General features: G+C 43.9%; 1 protein-coding gene across 2 annotated transcripts in view; it reads left to right on the forward strand.

Moving 5' to 3' along the window:
- Positions 1-20,410, forward strand: part of RHBDD1 (rhomboid domain containing 1) — a 137,208-nt gene that overhangs the window by 46,047 nt on the left and 70,751 nt on the right. For both annotated transcript variants that reach the window (XM_040428075.1, XM_040428076.1), the window contains exon 4: positions 17,224-17,309. In XM_040428075.1, coding sequence (XP_040284009.1) covers positions 17,224-17,309 — 86 coding nt within the window. The remainder of the gene's footprint in view (positions 1-17,223; positions 17,310-20,410) is intronic.

Consider the following 20,410-nt stretch of genomic DNA (forward strand, 5'->3'; position numbering starts at 1 on the left):
CATAAATATTGAGTTTGTTTGGCTGTTAACCCTTGCTTTTGTAAAAGTAAAAAAAAAATTAAAATGGAAAATCTGCCCAAAAAGTGAAATTTTGAAATTGTATCTCTATTTTCCATTAATTCTTGTGGAACACCTAAAGGGTTAACGACGTTTGTAAAATCAGTTTTGAATACCTTGAGGGGTGTAGTTTCTTAGATGGGGTCACTTTTATGGAGTTTCTACTCTAGGGGTGCATCAGGGGGCTTCAAATGGGAAACTGAAAAGAATGGCGTGGTATTAAACAAGTAGGAAGTGCTCAAACCCACATGCAGTTCTGCATATATATAGGGGAGCAAATCCTGCACTCGTGGCCCGTTGCTAATGACGATCCCCAGCAAAAATGCATACAGTGGAGGATGCCCGCAGCGAACCACAAGTACCACAATAGACATCCTACACAAGATAGCAATTATGTGGATGTGATAATCAATATAGCAATATAGCAAAATAATAGCAAAGACAGGTGCACTCTGCGGTCTTACTAAACCCTCAAACTGATTTTAAAATTGAGAGATTAGCCAACATATCCTATGGTGTAGGACATGTCTGAGCCCGAGCACCGTGCCAAGGTTTCTCAAGTAGCTCGGGTACCTAACATCTCCAGGATTCTCGACTCGAGAGTTCTTCGGGGTTCCCTTCATTACCTGGTGCACTGGAGGGGATACGGTCCTGAGGAGTGGATGTGGGTTCCGGCGGTGGATGTCAACGCCAGCCGACTGGTGAGGGCTTTTCATAGGTCCCATCCGGATACGGTTGGTACGGGGTGTGCGGAGGTCACCCGTAGAAGGGGGGGTACTGTTATGCCCCACTCTGACGATGTGCGGAGGTCGGCCAGGATTGCAGCACGAGTTTAGTGTTTGTTTTGGAGCCGTGCTGGATCCGCCTCTCATCAGGTGCACTGGGTGGGGTCATTCGTTTAAAGGGCTCACCAGCCCAGTGCTCTGAGCGGATTATACAAATCATTGTGGTCTTGGAAGCTAGGAAGGAAGGTTCTCTGTCTGTTCCAGCTCAGAGAGATAAGTGTGATTTCTGGTTTAGTTATTTTATGTCATCTTTTCTATCCAGGTTCTGTGCGAGCAGGCTGCTCCTATTTCCCCTCTTCACCATCTCAGGGAAGTTAGGGTTTTGTCAGCCCAGGCACGGGGACACCTCATACCTACCTTTAAAGCTGGGCTGAGCAGTGCAGGGAAAGAGGTCAGGGATTAGCTAGGAGGTGACCCTTCCCCTGTCTCTCGCCCAGAGCCTGGTTGGTAGGTTTTCTGTTATTCAGCTGTGCCCGCCTTACACCAACATGTGTCCCGTAACATCACACGTGCCCTGACCAACGCAGTTAGTGGGAAGGTCCACGGACACATGGACAATTGCTTTCGGCCAGGGACACTACATTTACCTGACTGTACACTAGGTGAACGTTGTGGAGGCTGGGAGCGAGTCGTACCCTGGGATGGCACAGGTGCTACCGACGCCAAGGATTGCGGGCCCTACGTCGATCAGGGTTTCCGTCAGCACCTACGTTAGTGGCTCCATTCCCCACTTCTCCTCCGCCTCCTCCACTTCCACCTCTGAATTATCCGCGTGCAGGACCAGTCAGTCATCAGTTGGTAGTTGGAAGCAGTGTAGCACTGCAGTGGGGAAGCGGTAACAGGCGCTGAAGCTGATATGCTTAAGGGACAAACAGCACACCGCCTCAGAGCTATGGCAGGGGATAAGAGACCAGACTGAGCTGTGGCTCTTGCCACTCATCCTAGAACCAGGCATGGTTGTTTCTGATAATGGCCGTAACTTGGTGGCGGCTTTGGAGCTTGGCAAGCTCAGACACATCCCATGCCTAGCCCACGTCTTCAACCTTGTGGTTCAGCGGTTTCTCAAAACCTACCCCAATTTGCCTGAGATACTGGTGAAGGTGTGCCGCGTGTGTGCACATTTCCGCAAGTCACCGACCGCTTCAGCCGGTCTGTCAACGCTGCAGCAGCACTTGAAATTGCCATCTCACCGGCTGTTGTGCGACGTGAGCACGCGCTGGAACTTCACGTTCCACATGTTGGCCAGCATTTGTGAGCAGCAGAGGGCAGTAGTGGAATACCAGCTGCAACATGGTCGTCGCCTTTCCAGTCAGCTTCCGCTATTCACAAGCGAGGAGCGGGCATGGATGTCTGACCTCTGTGAGGTTTTAAGAAACTTTGATGAATCAACACAGATGGTGAGCGGCAATAACGCTATTAGCGTAACCATCCCACTTCTGTGTCTACTCAAACGCTCGCTGCTCACAATTAAGAACGACGCTTTGCATGTGGAAGAGGTGGAAATGTGGGAAGACATTACACAGGGTGATAACCGACCACCCTCAGTTCGTCTTCTCAGCGCAAATTGGACAATGAAAAGGAGGAGCAGGAGACAGTTGCCTCCGCTAGAGGGTAGTACCCATGGAAGTTTTATTCCATCTGTTCTGCGTGGGTGGGCAGAAGAAGATGAGGAGATTTAGAGTGATCCTTCTGATGACGACAGCGAAGTCTTACCTGTTGGTACTCTGGCACACATGGCTGACTTTATGTTAGGCTGCCTTTTCTGCGACGCGCGCGTTATACGCATTTTAGACAACATGGATTACTGGTTGTTCACCCTTTTCGACGCCCACTACAAAGAGAACTTTTCATCTCTCATTCCTTTGCTGGAGAGGATGAGCCAAACGGTGCAATACCAGAAGATCCTTGTTGAAAAATTACTCCAAAAATTTCCATCTGACAATGCTTGCGGCAGAGTCCGTAGTTCCTTGGCCAACCGGGGAGACAAGGGGAACACACAGCAGTTCCAACAGAGGCAGCGCAACACTCTCCAAAGCCTGGGACAATTTCATGACACCCCTCCAGCACCCTCACCCTGATGCGTGGCCTAGTGTCACAAGGAGTGAAAATTTTGGAAGATGGTGAAGGAGTACATAGCAGACCGTGTCAGCATCCTCATTGATCTCTCAGGCCCACACCTCAAATCTTTTACAGGGTCAGCTCACCTGAAGGCCCTCGCATATAATGTTTTAGAGGGTCAGCTCACCAGCAGGCCCGCACCTAAAATCTTTTACATGGTCAGCTCACCAGCAGGCCTGCATCTAAAATATTTTACATGGTCAGCTCACCAGCAGGCCCGCACCTAAAATATTTTATAGGGTCAGCTCACCTGCAGGCCCTCACCTAATTATACCTAATATGTAATTTGCGCACATGCTGCCTTGCTTGGATGTGGTAGCTGTAGCTGTTTCTCAGGCTCCCTCTCCGGAATTGAACCATGATTCCCCCGTTACCCATGGTCTACATGGTTTGGGCTTTAATAATCTAAAGTTGATAGGGCAGACATCCGAATGGATCGTCACCGTCAAGGGAACGTGCGATCGTCCCCAGGTTATCTAGATTTACCAAAACGGCAGCAGGCCCTTGCCCATAATGTTTTAGATGGTCAGATCAGCAGGCCCTGGCTCCAAATGTTTTTGAGGGTCACCAGCAGGCCATCAATCATAATTTTTCAAGGCTGTGTATGATGCCCTCCTTCATATGTAACGAAGGGTGTATTGGAGTACCGGTTCCTTGTAATTTTTGGCAGCCCTTTCACTTAGTGCATAGGCTTTATGAGTGTAGGAGTTCTGCTACATGAACAATTGTACCACAATGTGAACGAGGCCCTCCTTTATGTGATATACAGGTTGTATCGGAGTGCCTCTTCCTTGTAATTTTTGGCAGCACTTGCACTTTATATACAAGTAAATATACAGGAAAGAATGTTTCCTATCAATTTTTCCTCAAAAATTATTATTTTTTCTTTTGGTTTTGTGCGTATTGTTGTCAGTCTGTAAAAGTGGCGTACTATTCGGACAACATCGTTCCCAGCAGCGACCTGCGAATACAAGATGCATCCAGACATCCTCCCCATGCTGTTCCAGAACCATTTTTCTATGAGCCAGGCACCCTTCCCTCTTCAGAGCAGGGGGTACCTGGTTTAGCCTCTTTAGGACACAGGACGTACAGGTACGCCCTGATGTCCTGGTACTTAAGGACACAGGGCGTACCTGGGCAGCCCCTGTGGATGAGGCCAGTTCTTTAGCGCATTCAGTTTTTCAGGATCCATCTGTAATCCAGCATCTGAGATGATGTATCCGAGAAATGGTACTGTCATTTTCTCGAAGGTGCATTTCTCGAGTTTGGCATAGAGTCTGTTCTCCTTCAGGCGCTGTAAGGTATGGAGAGGAGACCAGTATATCATCCAGATACACAATCACGCAGGTATAGAGCAGGTCCCAAAAGACATCATTAACTAGCTCTTGGAATACCGCAGGAGCATTGCATAGACCGAAGGGCATGACCAGGTACTTGTAGTGTCCATCACGAGTGTTGAAAGTGATCTTCCACTCATCACCTTTTCGAATGCAGACCAGATTATATGCACCGCGCAGGTCGAGTTTGGTGAAGACTCTAGCCCTCTGGATCCTGTCAAAAAGTTCGGAGATCAATGGAAGAGGATATCATTTTTTCACTGTGATCTTATTCAGACCTCGATAATCGATATAGGGCTGCAAGGACCCATCTTTCTTCTGCACGAAGAAAAAAACGGCCTCGGCTTGTGAAGTGGACTTACGAATAAACCCTCTCAAGATTCTCCTTGATGTAGTCTGTCATTGCCTGAGTCTCTGGGAGTGAGAGTGGGTAGACTCGACCACGAGGAGGGGTAGCATCGGGGCGGAAGATCGATCGGACAGTCATATGGACGATGAGGAGGCAGAGTCTCAGCATCCTTTTTTCTAAAGACGTCCGTGTAGCTGGCATATTGCTGCGGTAGTCCAGGCAGGTCTGCTGGTACCGTAGGCGGGGAGGCCGGTCGGATCTCCACTAAGCAGGTGGAGTGACAAGATGATCCCCATCGCAGAATCTCACTGGAGTGCCAGTCAACAATTGGTGAATGAAGACGTAGCCAGGGTAGCCCAAGAATAATGAGATTCACAGAGACTGGCAGGACATAGAAAGAGATCAGCTCCGAGTGGAGAACCCTAATTTGTAGTTTGAGGGGCACAGTAACAGTGAGTATTGGTTCTGGAAGCGTTATTCCATTTACTGAAACCACTGACAAAGGCCTCTCCAGCCGGATGGTGGGAAGCCGATACTGATTAACCAGAGCTTGTTGAATTAAGTTACCAGTTGACCCAGAGTCCATGAATGGCGGCACTGATAGCGTAACTCCCTTGTGAGAGAGAGTCACTGGAACGGAAAGTTTCGGAGAGGACTTCTCCTAGTCTAGAACCACCTCTCCAACTGATCCTAGACAATGGCGTTTCCCGACCTCTGGGGACAGTTACGCACAAAATGGGCCTTGCCTCCACAATATAGACATAGATTCTCTGCCTTGCGACGTAGACGCTCCTGGTCAGTTAGACAAATCTGCATGGGCTCTTCAGGAGGAATGGATGCTATTGGAAGGACCGGCCTCTGAAATGAAGGCGCCAGACGAGGTGGCGCGGTTAGATCATGTGATATTTGGAGTGACAGATTAATTTTGTAAATAACAAAAAATAAAAACTGTGCCAAAACAGCTATTTCTTGTTATCTTGCCTCACAAAAAGTGTAATATAGAGCAACCAAAAATCATATGTACCCTAAACTACACTGCTTAAAAAAATAAAGGGAACACAAAGATAACACATCCTAGATCTGAATTAATTAAATATTCTTCTGAAATACTTTGTTCTTTACATAGTTGAATGTGCTGACAACAAAATCACACAAAAAAAAAAATATGGAAATCAAATTTTTTATCCCATGGAGGTCTGGATTTGGAGTCACCCTCAAAATTAAAGTGGAAAAACACACTACAGGCTGATCCAACTTTGATGTAATGTCCTTAAAACAAGTCAAAATGAGGCTCAGTAGTGTGTGTGGCCTCCACGTGCCTGTATGACCTCCCTACAACGCCTGTGCATGCTCCTGATGAGGTGGCGGACGGTCTCCTGAAGGATCTCCTCCCAGACCTGGACTAAAGCATCTGCCAACTCCTGGACAGTCTATTGTGCAACGTGACATTGGTGGATAGAGCGAGACGTGATGTCCCAGATGTGCTCAATTGGATTCAGGTCTGGGGAACGGGCGGGCCAGTCCATAGCATCAATGCCTTCGTCTTGCAGGAACTGCTGACACACTCCAGCCACATGAGGTCTAGCATTGTCTTGCATTAGGAGGAACCCAGGGCCAACCGCACCAGCATATGGGCTCACAAGGGGTCTGAGGATCTCATCTCAGTACCTAATGGCAGTCAGGCTACCTCTGGCGAGCACATGGAGGGCTGTGCGGCCCTCCAAAGAAATGCCACCCCACACTATTACTGACCTAATGCCAAACCGGTCATGCTGGAGGATTTTGCAGGCAGCAGAACGTTCTCCACAGCGTCTCCAGACTCTGTCACGTCTGTCACATGTGCTCAGTGTGAACCTGCTTTCATCTGTGAAGAGCACAGGGCGCCAGTGGCGAATTTGCCAATCTTGGTGTTTTCTGACAAATGCCAAACGTCCTGCACGGTGTTGGGCTGTAAGCAGAACCCCCACCTGTGGACGTCGGGCCCTCATATCACCCTCATGGAGTCTGTTTCTGACCGTTTGAGCAGACACATACACATTTGTGGCCTGCTGGAGGTCATTTTGCAGGGCTCTGGCAGTGCTCCTCCTGTTCCTCATTGCACAAAGGCGGAGGTAGCGGTCCTGCTGCTGGGTTGTTGCCCTCCTACGGCCTCCTCCACGTCTCCTGATGTACTGGCCTGTCTCCTGGTAGCGCCTCCATGCTCTGGACACTACGCTGACAGACACAGCAAACCTTCTTGCCACAGCTCGCATTGATGTGCCATCCTGGATAAGCTGCACTACCTGAGCCACTTGTGTGGGTTGTAGACTCCGTCTCATGCTACCACTAGAGTGAAAGCAACGGCAGCATTCAAAAGTGACCAAAACATCAGCCAGGAAGCATAGGAACTGAAAAGTGGTCAGGTCACCACCTGCAGAATCACTCCTTTATTGGGGGTGTCTTGCTAATTGCCTATAATTTCCACCTGTTGTCTATCCCATTTGCACAACAGCATGTGAAATTGATTGTCACTCAGTGTTGCTTCCTAAGTGGACAGTTTGATTTCACAGAAGTGTGATTGACTTGGAGTTGCATTGTGTTGTTTAAGAGTTCCCTTTATTTTTTTGAGCAGTGTAGTACCAACAATACTACCACCCTATCCCGTAGTTTCTAAAATGGGTCCACTTTTTTGGAGTTTCTACTCTAAGGGTGCATCAGGGGGGCTTCAAATCGGACATGGTGTCAAAAAAACCAGTCCAGCAAAATCTGCCTTCCAAAAACCGTATGGCATTCCTTTCCTTCTGCGCCCTGCCGTGTGACCGTACAGCTGTTTACGACAACATATGGGGTGTTTCTGTAAACTACAGAATCAGGGCCATAAATAATGAGTTTGGTTTGGCTGTTAACCCTTGCTTTGTAACCGGAAAAAAATTATTAAAATGGAAAATCTGCCAAAAAAGAGAAATTTTGAAATTATATCTTTATTTTTCATTAAGTCTTGTGGAACACCTAAAGGGTTAACGACGTTTGTAAAATCAGTTTTGTATACCTTGAGGGGTGTAGTTTCTTAGATGGGGTCACTTTTATGGAGTTTCTGCTCTAGGGGTGCATCAGGGGGCTTCAAATGGGACATGGGTGTCAAAAGAAATAGTCCAGCAAAACCTGCCTTCCAAAAACCGTATGGCATTCCTTTCCTTCTGCGCCCTGCCGTGTGCCCGTACAGTGGTTTACGACCACATATGGGGTGTTTCTGTAAACTACAGAATCAGGGCCATAAATATTTTGAGTTTGGTTTGGCTGTTAACCCTTGCTTTTTAACTGGAAAAAAATTATTAAAATGGAAAATCTGCCAAAAAAGTGAAATTTTTAAATTCTATCTCTATTTTCCATTAATTCTTGTGGAACAAAGTTTGTAAAATCAGTTTTGAATACCTTGAGGGGTGTAGTTTATAGAATGGGGTCATTTTGGGGTGGTTTCTATTATGTAAGCCTCGCAAAGTGACTTCAGACCTGAACTGGTCCCTAAAAATTGGGTTTTTGAAAATTTCTGAAAAATTTCAAGATTTACTTCTAAACTTCTAAGCTTTGTAACATCCCCAAAAAATAAAATATCATTCCCAAAATGATCCAAACATGAAGTAGACATATGGGGAATGTAAAAAGTAATAACTATTTTTGGAGGTATTACTATGTATTATAGAAGTAGAGAAATTGAAACTTGGAAATTTGCAATTTTTTTAAAAAAAATTGGTAAATTTGGTATTTTTTTTATAAATAAAAAAGATTTTTTTTTACTTCATTTTACCAGTGTCATGAAGTACAATATGTGACGAAAAAACAATCTCGGAATGGCCTGGATAAGTCAAAGTGTTTTAAAGTTATCAGCACTTAGTGACATTGGTCAGATTTGCAAAAAATGGCCAAGTCCTTAAGGTGAAATAGGGCTGAGTCCTTAAGGGGTTAAGATTAATTTTGTAATGTAAGGTAAGCTCAGTGACACAGCAGAAACAACAAAAAGCATAATGTTAATCTGTTGTTGCTGGGCAGAAGTCTAGACCAATCACAGCCAGCTTCTCACACAGCAAGAGTTTTCATCAATAACAGCCAGCCTCACACACAGCCTGTCTGGGAATTCCCCCAACTCCTGCTGCTAAAATCATTATTCACCAGAGACAGGAGCTGAAGAGACATTCACTCCACTGAGAGTCCAGTTTTATGGGAACAAGAGGCCAAAATAGGTATTTAGAAAAGTTATATAATGTTCATATTGTTAGTATTGTGATTAGAACTGTATACTGAACCAAGTTATATGTGTGTTTTCCACCAAATTGCAAGCTACAGTTGCAAACTGTGAACTACTTAACAATCCATACAAATTGCAACCATACCAGATCATACTCAACCAATCTGCAAATAGTTACTGCTAACTGCATACTGCAAACCAAGTTTAGCCAGTAGAACTGTTAAATCTCAGATATACCTTTCAGAGAGATCATAAAGTGCTTAAATAACTTAAAGTGACCGTACAGATATTGAAGAGTGAAATATATCCACCATTTTATGTTGAATGACAAGATTGAACCACCATCTTAATCATACCGCCATTTTGTGATATCTTTTCAACACGTGTTATGTACATGGACTATCTGCTGCGGAGGCGGCAGTGTTATATATGAAGAAAAGTTGAAGTTAATAAAGAAGTTATTTGAAGCATTTGGTGTGCTCTTTAAACCTACTGTTTCCATAGAACGGCGCTAGAGGAATTAGAGTAATAGACAGTCTGGTTAGACTAAAAGTCAGAGATACCAAAATTTTTCTAATGCCACAGCGCAAAAGGAACTTCATAGTGCTGCGCCTGCACCATAGAGGGCTGAGCCACTTAAATACCTCCGGGAGAGCCAGGGTAGGTCAATGGAATCACCAATCACCTGACACAACACAGCCCCGCCCAAGGAGTGATGCGTACAGCAGCCAAGCTCAAGCAGCGTTCAGGTAGACTGGAAGCTGCGGAGTCGAATCTCCAGAGCAGCAGCAGAGACAGGGAAGCACAGATCATGATCACAGGAGAGCACGGCGCCCAGAGCCATGGCGGCGAGGAGGGGGACAGTGTCGCACCGAGGACGCTGTTACACTTACAGGCTGTTTTACTAGTCCCACAAATAATATTAAAGGTGTTTTCTAAGACTTTAATACTGATGACCTATCCTCTGGATAGGTCATCAGTATTTGATCGGTGGGGGTCTGACACCTGAGACCCCCGCCGATCAGTTGTGCGTTGTATATCGGCTGTGCTTGGGTTAGCAGCTCAGCCCCATTCTCTTGAACCAGGTTTATTATTCTACCATAATCTCCACTTTATTGTATTCTGTAGGTTGAGGCACATTTGGTTATCCATCAGATTCCTGTTTGGGTCACCACCCTTTGAGTAGCCACATCATAGGAAGTCTGTCTGCTATATAAAGAACCCTATACACATTAAGCTATTGTCGTCCGAACCCACCGTGTATGGGGAGCTCCCAGCTCTACCCAAAAAAGATGACGTGTTGAATTTCAATGTATGAACCTTTTTTTTTCTTTTGAAAGATAAGCCACCATCAGAAGTGTTTGGCAGCGGCTTTCACCTCTCTCTCTCCATTGACAACACATACACTCTTAGCCAAGCGGAAGTCAAGAAGGGTGATAGCTGTTGACCAAACGAGCATTCGGCCAACAGCTGAACTGAAGGTGTATGGGCCCCTTTATACTCTGCCTCACAGATGTCTCGGTCAGTCTCCAGACAAATACAGAAAACTGTTTGGTTGAATATTAAAACCCCATCCTTACAGCTTTGATCCTGGGGTGAAGTAGGTTCTTTTTCCATGTTAGACTGCTGAGTTCAGTGATTTGCTGCAGCGGTCACATGCTGTATACCAGCATGTTCCCATTGCAGGTTTGTAAGTAAGCAGGAGTACTGGGCCAACTCCACAGAGAATGGCGCTGGAGAGAGGATTCTGTATAGGAGGATTTAATTTTAATTTTAAGATTGTCTGAGGTATCTATTAATCTTGGACAACCTATTTAGGTAAGAGTATGATATAGGGAGTGGTGGCAAGAGTTATGTGAGCAGTGGGCTTGTAGACAGTGGCCGGTGACTGGACAGCAGCTCCACTGTATCTGGAACAGTAATTACCATATGTCCACATGCACATCACCACTGCCCTACAGTCAGTGGCCTCAGCGGTGATGAATCAGGAATTGCATGTGACCGGTGAGCCTTAGCGGTCACGTGCCCATTCTTGTACAGGTCACCACTGACACTATAGATTGGCTGGCAGTAGTGACACTTCCTAGCAGTGCAAAATGGAGACCGTGGAGACTAGAGCTGACATTGAACTCGGAGCACTCCTGACAGGTAAAACTTTTTTACTTTTGGAAATAACTGTCTGCCATGTTTTTCTTTTACTGCTGCACCCTGCCTGGCCCTCTGACTATGGGTTCCTGGTCGTGGAGAACCCCTTAAAACTGAATTGTACTCACTTCACTTCTTCACTTTTTGTTTTGTGCTTTTTTTTGTTTTATTTTATTTTTTTATAAATTTTCCAGGACATTGTCTCTACAAAGTGCACCTTCAAACTAGATATCTCTGTCGTGATTATTCTGTGATTTTCATTGCTACAGTTACTTTAAGTGCTCAATTACGTTTAAGGTGAAAGTCTGGAGTGCATTTATTTTAATTAATGATGGAGCAAATTAAATTGCATGTATTGTATTTCCCATGTGAAGCAGCACATTAAAAAATACTGCAGAGATTGAATAATGATTGAAACCAAATGGCCAGTGCAAGCTGAAGTACAGAGGGTGAATGTGTAATTATCACTGTACGATAGGCTCGCAATGTGTAAGTACACTGTGGTTAGCTCATTACTTAAGAAATTAACATCTGGATTGTAAGAAGACGCTGTTTAGGAGCAGCTGTACTAATGGGGAACATCTTGTTTGGCCGTCAAAACAACAGTAGTAAAATTTGTGCAATAGTCAAAGAAATAATATTTTACCCATTGCTTGTTGGATAACTCCAGGCTGAAAATCCAGTAATGGAGCTCTTCCTGCCCCCAAAGCTTCACTTACTTGAATATAGTAGAGCCCATCTGGTGTCCTCTTTTAGACCTCATGCACAGGACCATATTTTGGTCCGTGTCTGATCTGCATTTTTGGCGGATCACACATAGACCCATTCATTACTAAAAAAAATTCACCAGTCCTAATTCTTGTCCGTTTTGCAGGAAAGAATAGTTTTTTTTTGTTTTTTTTATAGTGGGTCCCGCAATTTATGAACCACGAAACGGTTGTGTGCAGGAGACCTAAAACTAGAACTGAATTCCTGAAGGTCCATGACATATGCTAGTACTCTCATAAGCCACATGTGAGTTTTCATAGGAAATACCCTTACTGCCTGTCACGGACGTTCCCGCGACAGGTGGCAGGAGATCGGTGAGACTGGCAACACTTGGTTTGATCTGACATGTTTTCCGTTTGGATCAAATGACGTCTGTGTTGTTACTGGTGCTTGCCACACCTTCTTTCCCCAGGTGTGGCTATTGTGGTCATATAACCATCTATATTTATTGTTGTTTCTCCCACTATCCTATGCGGTTTATAGCTTCAGTTTAAGTTGTTGATAGCTGGTGTGTTGATCTAGGCTGAGTTCCTGGTGCGGCCATAGCCACTTAAAGTTAAGTGTTTTCTTTCCCTTTTGTATTTTGTCTGGGTTATTTTGTGTGTTGCATTTCCCTGTCATTTGTATTAAGGCATGAGGGAGACTCCTGTTCGTCCTTCCTTTTGGAGGAACAGGTTGTCTCAGTCCTGACATTAGTACCAGGGTCCTATAGGGTGAGTTAGGACATTAGGTATTCCTATGTATGAACTCACCTACCTCCTGAGGTCTGTTCATACTGGTAGTTAGTCAGGGCTTTGATTAGGGTTTTACTAGGAGGTGTCCATCTCCTTTCCCTAGTTTCCATGCCTTATTCCCTCACCCCTTTCCCTTCAATGTTCGGTGTGGTGTTTCCCTCCCATGCCCAAACTTGACAATGCCACTACTAGTGACCACAGCTATGGCGTCTATTATATGCTGCACATGTAATACTTGTATGAACACTAATTTTCTTCATCCATATTATAATACCAATTTTCTTTTGAGGTTGGAATTAAAAGAGCACAATAAAACATATTTGAGCAGCTGCTCTTGCCTACTAGATTCACATTGTTTCTTTTATGTTGTGCTTGCCTGTTCTTTTAGATAGATAGCAGAAAGGCCACCAAGTGCTGATGTCAACAAGCTGACACTATGATTGAGGCTTCAGTAGCTTGGCTGCCAAGCTTAGGCTCATGAGACCTTTCCTATCTGCTTTATAGTTTAGTGTCTTTACATGGAGCTATACAGTAGGCAGGAGATGTGAATGCTATGGAAAGTTATATATTGTGCAGAGTTTAGGGAGAATTCTTAATTACTATGTGGATGCTACTCTTTTGCAGCTCTGTATTGCAGCAAAAAGATAAGAACACTAGTATGGCACAATGCCCAAATAATTGGTGACCCCACAGGGAGGACCACTTACATCTCCGAGTCAGGGCCAGATCATATCTTGTATGGTTAGAGCTGTAGCAATAGTTTCCATTGAAAACGTACATGCTATTCACACTCATAGATGAATGCTTAGGTTATCTATGAAGTTCTGGACCTTTTACCACTGATATCTATCCTGGGTCTTATGAATTTACTTGAGTGAATGTTATGTCTACAAATAAATACAGGACTGTTGGTGTTAATCAGATATACCAGATATGTAAAATTTAACTATGGACAAACAATTTGAAGAACTAGAATGGCCAGAATGGTTGTACGTATCCACAAGAAAAGTAGCAGAGAAAAGGCTGGAAACTACAGACCAGTTCCCTTGGCCTCAGTAGTAGTAAAATAATGGAAACCCTTTTGGAAGAAAGATAGTTGACCAAATAAAAGCCAGCATCCTGTTGCATCCAAAACAGCATGGCTTCATGAGGGCAGATCACATCACACTGATCTCATTGATTTCTTTGACTTTGTCACCAAAGTGTTGGACGAAGGTGGCACCATGGATTTGCCTTCAGCAAAGCCTTTGATACAGTGCCACATAAATAGCTGATAGATAAATTATTGAAGATTGGATTTACTGGATAGTAGTGGATCCACGGTGGGCTGTTGGATAGATATCAGAGTGTTGCTGATGGTGTGCATTCTGAGGAGAGGCAAGTTACAAGTGGTGTACCTCAAAGATCCATCCTGGGTTCTATTCTTTTTAATATTTTTGTAGGTGACATAGGAGAAGGTTTGGTAGGCAAGGTTTGCCTGTTTGCTAACAATACTAATCCCAAAAACAATCGTACATTGCCTTGATTTCATAAAAAATCTGATCCTCTTTATTAGAAAACATTTTAATAAAATGCACATAATTGGCTAGACAAATTAATACATGTTCCGGTAGGTATAATTGCAAATCACAAAAGGGAGAACAGACTATAAATAACGGTGGTGGGTTCTATCCTGACGTCAGGGCTTTCTTAGAGCATATAGGAGGTTCCTGATACGGGATCACCCTTATCGGGGCGACCATTCCATTTCTAGGCAGGGTATAAAGAATAGGGAAACATCAGGGTTCAGATTTTCTTCCCTGTACCCTGAGCCTTATTTTTAGAGGCCACTTTATGGTATGTTTTAATATATCTAATAAAGGCTAGGTCTTAATGGTGGCTGTCTGTGAATAATTATACAGTTATACTGTTCACCACTATTATTATTTGGACCCCCTGACAGGAATTTGTCAGAACTGTCAATTCTATAAATAATTAAGCTGTAAGTACAAGCACAAAGCAAAGTAACTGCCTGCTCCACAATATACATATATCAAATACAGACCCAAATAAGGCACACACATATTCCCTAACATGTGTTTCGCATTGCTGCCTCAGGAAGACAGCATCATGAGGGTCCAAACACTCATTAAAAATGCCAAGACCCAATCAGAATCATATCTGCACAGTTATATCAAGTTACCTTAATGAACTCATGTGAGGATTAATCATAGCCCTGCTGAATAAACTGCCGATGGCACCATGGAATAGTGTAGCATCCTCATGATGACACCATCATCACATGATGGACGCCTCATCACGGCGTACTGGCGGAAGTGTAACATTGAAGAAATGCCAAATGTAGGCGCATGCGCGGTAAGGAAAGTGCTGAGTACGATGAAGGTGAACACATAGAGTGAAAAAGCAAATATATTAAATATAGGCAATAATTGTAAGTGAAAAACACAACAATAGTGAATGCATGATTCCAATAAGAAACCGTGCAGCATGATTATAATCTATCTAATTAAAATCAGACCAATATTAATTCATAGTTACTACCAATAAAATAATAAAATCACATTTAAAAAAAAGTGTCAATGCATCACACATAGCCCATTCATCAAATCTTCTTCAACCAGGGCAACATCTTTAGATGGAGAAAATGATAAAGTGCAGATGCTTCAATTCAAACAAGCACATTAATCAGACAGCCTTCAAACTGGACAATATATATAAATGGAAAACCTAGGGTATATAGACAAACAACAGCATTAAAATCACAGCAATTAAAATAAATAAAACCAGTGCAAAGAAGACTCTTTCTACTCCGGACCAAATATAAACTAATCAGTTAATTTACTGAGATGTAGATATGGGAGAGTAATTTCTTCCAATCTCTTCCCCTTTTAGGCTCCATTCACACGTCCGTTTTTTCTTTCCTGATCTGTTCCGTTTTTTGCTGAACAGATCTGGACCAGATCTGGACCCATTCATTTTCAATGGGTCCTGGAAAAAAACGGACAGCTCAATGTCAGATTTTTTTCAGGACCCATTGAAAATGAATGGGTCCAGATCTGGTCCTGATCTGTTCCTGAAAAAACGGAACAGATCAGGAAAGAAAAAACGGACGTGTGAATGGAGCCTTAGGCTACTTTCACACTAGCGTTTTTGCTGAATCCGGCAGGGATCAGCAAAAATGCTTCCGTTACTGATAATACAACCATCTGCATCCGTTATGAATGGATCCGGTTATATTATCTTTAACGTGGCCAAGACGGTTCCGTCATGAACTCCATTGAAAGTCAACGAGGGACGGATCTGTTTTCTATTGTTCAGATTGTGTCAGAGTTCTCATGATGGAAAGAAAACCGCAGCATGCTGTGGTTTGTTCTGCGGTCTGAGAACGCAACCAAACGGTACGAAATGCTTTTTGGAGCATTCCGTTCTGTTCAGTTATGTTTTGTCCCTAATGACAATGAATGGCGACAAAACGGAAGCGTTTTTCTCTGGTATTGAGACCTTATGACGAATCTCAATACCAGAAAATAGAAACGCTATTGTGAAAGTAGCCTTAGATGTCAAAACCCGGTCTATCCCAATAAATCTAAGACCAGAACTATCACTGTTATGGTACTCACAAAATTGTTTGGGAATCGTCTCAAGTCTTGCTATATCTTCTGTATCCTTTGCTGCCTCAATTGTGCTGATAACACAAAAGTTTGTAACAGGGTTGATATTTCTGAAAGAACATGGAAAAAGATTTAGCTTCTCTGGACAAATGGTCCTAACAATGGAGACTGCAGTTCAGTGTGTCCAAATGTAAAATAATGCACTTGGGGAGAAGGAACCCTCAGTTCTGGGTGAGCCTAGACTTCAGAAGAGAAGGCTGTAGGGGTTCTGATATCAGACAGCTTCAAAAGAAGTGAACAATGTGGACAGGTGGCAGGGAAAGCAAGTAGGATAGAGTACAAAAGAGAGCTATAAAACTGGTGGAGGGTCTAAAACATAAAACATATCAGGGGAGACTTAAAGGGGTTGTGCGGGCAGTGTATATTCATTACCTGTCCTGCTGATAGGTCATCAGTATCTAAACAGTGTGGGTCCAATACTGGGCACCCCGCTGAACATCTGTTTGAATAGAAGGAGGCGTTCCATGCTTCCTCTTTATTGCACTGTATGTTGCCTCCCTTGCAGCGGCGGTGTAGTGTAATTACAAGTACTCACTCCATTTCGAGACAACATGGAGTGTAATGAAGAGGAAGTAGTGCTCCATGGAGCGCCGTCTCCTCTTTAAACAGCTGATCGGTGTGGTTGCCAGGTGTCAAACCCCCACCGATCACACATCGATGACCTATCCTGAGGATAGGTCATCAATATATACTGCCTGCACATAGGCTTGAGGAAAGAAGGGAAAGGGCGACACGATTGAAACCTTTAAGTATACTAAAGGCATAAATAAACTTTTACGGTTCTTCTCGACACGGTAAGAAACGGCTTGCCTCTCAGCCAATCATTAGCTGAGGTGGATCATCAGTGATTGGCTAAGCAACATTCACAACCATTTCCTGCTGTGTCAAGACAGGAGCAGGATGTGGAGTGCAGTAGGAACCCAGAAGGGTGATGAGATTAGTGAAGTGATTTTTTTATTTTTTTTATACAGCATGTGCGCTGGAATATCTCTTTAATGTATACTGTATGTTGCAATCCATTTTTTTTTTTCTACTAGGACGTCTTTCATTGGACACCTCTCGGGGATCCTGGTTGGCTTGCTGTACACACATGGACCTTTGGGGACGATTCTGGGAACTGCAGGTAATGACACTGTGTTCTCAAACATGAGGGCGATCCACAAGTCAATAGTCTTTTCTTTTAGAAACCACACCTGTGAGTTAACTGATGTGGTTGTCATTCATCACAAGCCATTTCTAAGTAAAATGAATTTTTTTCCCTCTCTACTCATGAATACAGAGCTTACCTTGTGGGCACACAAAGTGATTGGCATGATGAATCAATAATAAAAGAAACAATAAACCTGAACATGGTTTAAGGAACATAATGGTTTAAGTGGAAATAAATTACAGAGTCTACAGTCAATGAATAAAGCTCTGAGAATCTTTTATTCAGTCAGTGATGAGAGACATATGGCTGGCAATTCTTCAATAAACTATATGTGCAAGAAGTCATGGAGGAGACACGTGCGCTGCAATAACATTTTATTGAGGAAAACATTTTGTTACATTAGTTACCTTGCGTGGAATGTGAAGACACATCCATCCAGGTGTGGTCCATCGATCACTCCCAAGTACCGCAAGAGACCTTAACAGTGTATTCCCAGTTGAAATATTTATGACAGTATACTCCATAGACGTCTCATATGTGACAGTTTATACTTCTGGGACCTTCTTATCGGGAGAATTTGAGTCCCTTGCTCATCTCACCAGAACTCTAGAGAGGAAATGACGAGGCTGCCGTGGATAATCATGGCTTTCTATTTTACAGTTAATGGAAGTTAGAGAAAGACATTCCACACTCCCATAAACTACAATAGAGAAACACTCATGTGCAGCCAACTCTCGATCTTACCTCTTTCAATCTAGTGTTGAATAGAGAGTCCCTAAATGCAGGGTTTGGCTGTATAGTGTTCTCCATGTCGCTACTGCTACAAAGGGATGGGGGAAAAGGATCTCCTCTTCTCTGTGTGCAGTGTATTGGAGACATCATAGGTACTAGTTTTCACTCACTAGCTCAGGGAAAACAGACAAATCAAAGTTTTCAGGATGCGTTTCGGCTTGTCCAGCCATTCTCAACTGATCAGTTGAGAAATGCTGGACGGGATGGAACGCATCCTGAAAACTTTGATTTATATGCTGGAATAAAGAATACACTTTGCTGAATTGAGAAACGCTTGCTGGGTTTACTTTCACGTTGTTAGAGAGGAATGCTCCTTCCTGTGCAATGCGAGCTACGAATTGAGTGCTGTTGGATTTCTAACACGATCTTAGCTTATTTTGAAAAATCACATGAAATGACAGATGACTTTAAGCGTTAGGGTAAAGGTAAAAGAAGTTAAAAGACTGGAATGCTGTAAATAGTGTTTAAAAGATTTATTTACTTTCCCAGTATAGGCCATTATTAAATAATATAATAGAGACTGTTGTGTATCCCTTGTGTGTACCTGTTTTACTTGATGTGTAAATTGTGAGCTGTCTGCCATCTTGATTCCTTCACCATTCAGATATAGTTTTCCTAATGAATCCTACATTTCCTATCATGGCAAACTGCACTGTGTAATTGCAGCCATGACAGATTAGTGACAGCCAGCTGCTGTCCCCTCACACTGTATGGTGTCCATGTTTTCCTATGTGATGCAGCTTGAATATGTCTCCCTTCTGTGCCCTGTCTTCTCTCTCTCACTTGTGAGCGCTTACATGCAGGAGGCAGGAAATACACTGGAGAGTCACCATACACAGATAGTACAGGTAGTGTGAGTCAGGAGGTTTATACACTCACCTACTATATATCTGCACTCCTTATGCTTTAGATAGGGGAGACACTATTATGGGCCACATTTATCTAAACTACACCACTTTTGGGCATGAAAAAAGTTGCAAAATCTATGCACTTTTATGCAATTTTTGCACAAGTAGCAATAAACAATACTCCACTTGTCTCACCACTTGTCTCACCACTTTCCCGAAAAGGGAGTGTGGCGAGGATGGGGCTCACATCTTCTATGCAAGTTTTCTGGCATAGAAGAACACTGAAATCCACACCAACCTGGGACATGAGAGGCAGTGATGGCCAGTTCGCATTGTTCGCCAGCGAACATATGCGGGCTGCCATCTTAACTCACAAGTCCAGTGATGCACAGGTAAGACCTTACCTGTGCCGCGAGCCGGTCTGAAACAAATGCGGTCACCGGGAGAAGGCCGTTCCGAGAACAGCCAGATGAAGGCCCCCAGCGGCTGTTCTCGGAACTGCCTGCTCCCGGTGACCGCATTTGTTTCAGACGGGCTCGTGGCACAGGTAAGGGCTTACCTGTGCATCGCCGGACTTGTGAGTTAAGATGGCAGCCCGCATATGTTCGCTGCCGAACAATGCGAACTGGCCATCACTGATGAGAGGTACCAGGAGGGATTTGATTGGTGATTATATCATCATGTAGTTCACTGGAAGTCAGCCACAGGGAGAGACTGAGTTCCTGCTTGCACATTAGGTCACATCACCAGGTTCCCATAATGAAAAGGTTTAAAATGTATGGATGCAGCTTAGTTAGGCTACATTCACACAAACGTTGTGTTTTGCGGATCTGCATTATGCGGATCCTCAAAACACAGATACCGGCCCATGTGCGTTCTGCAATTTGTGGACCGCACATGTCGCTGCTATCATAGAAAATGCCTATTCTTGTCCACAATTGCGGACAAGAAAAGGACGCGTTCTATTTTTTTTTTTCGGGGCCGCAGCACGGAACAACGCATGCTGTTAGCACACAGTGTTCTGTCCGCATCTTTTGCGGCCCCATAGAAATGAATGGGTCCGCACCTGTTCTGCAAAATTGCGGAACGGATGCGGACTCATTCATACGGCCGTGTGAATGTAGTCTGTCCGCATCCGTTGCTCCGCTCCGAGGCCCCGCAAACAAAGAAGGACATGTTTTATTTTTGTCCGCAATTGTAGAATAGGCATTTTCAATGATGGCCGCGACATGTGCGGTCCGCAAATTGCGGAATGCACATGGGCCGGTATCTGTGTTTTGTGGATCTGCAAAACACAACGTTCGTGTGAATGTAGCCTTAGGGTGAGATAAATCACACTGCTAGAATACTGGTGATGAGTTAAGAATATATCTAAAATAAAAAACTCATTGCTTCTTTAATTGCTATATGGTATTTTTTGCTGTGTGTAGTGAT

This window comes from Bufo bufo, chromosome 4 (assembly GCF_905171765.1).
Source record: "Bufo bufo chromosome 4, aBufBuf1.1, whole genome shotgun sequence".
In the NCBI taxonomy this organism is placed as follows: domain Eukaryota; kingdom Metazoa; phylum Chordata; class Amphibia; order Anura; family Bufonidae; genus Bufo; species Bufo bufo.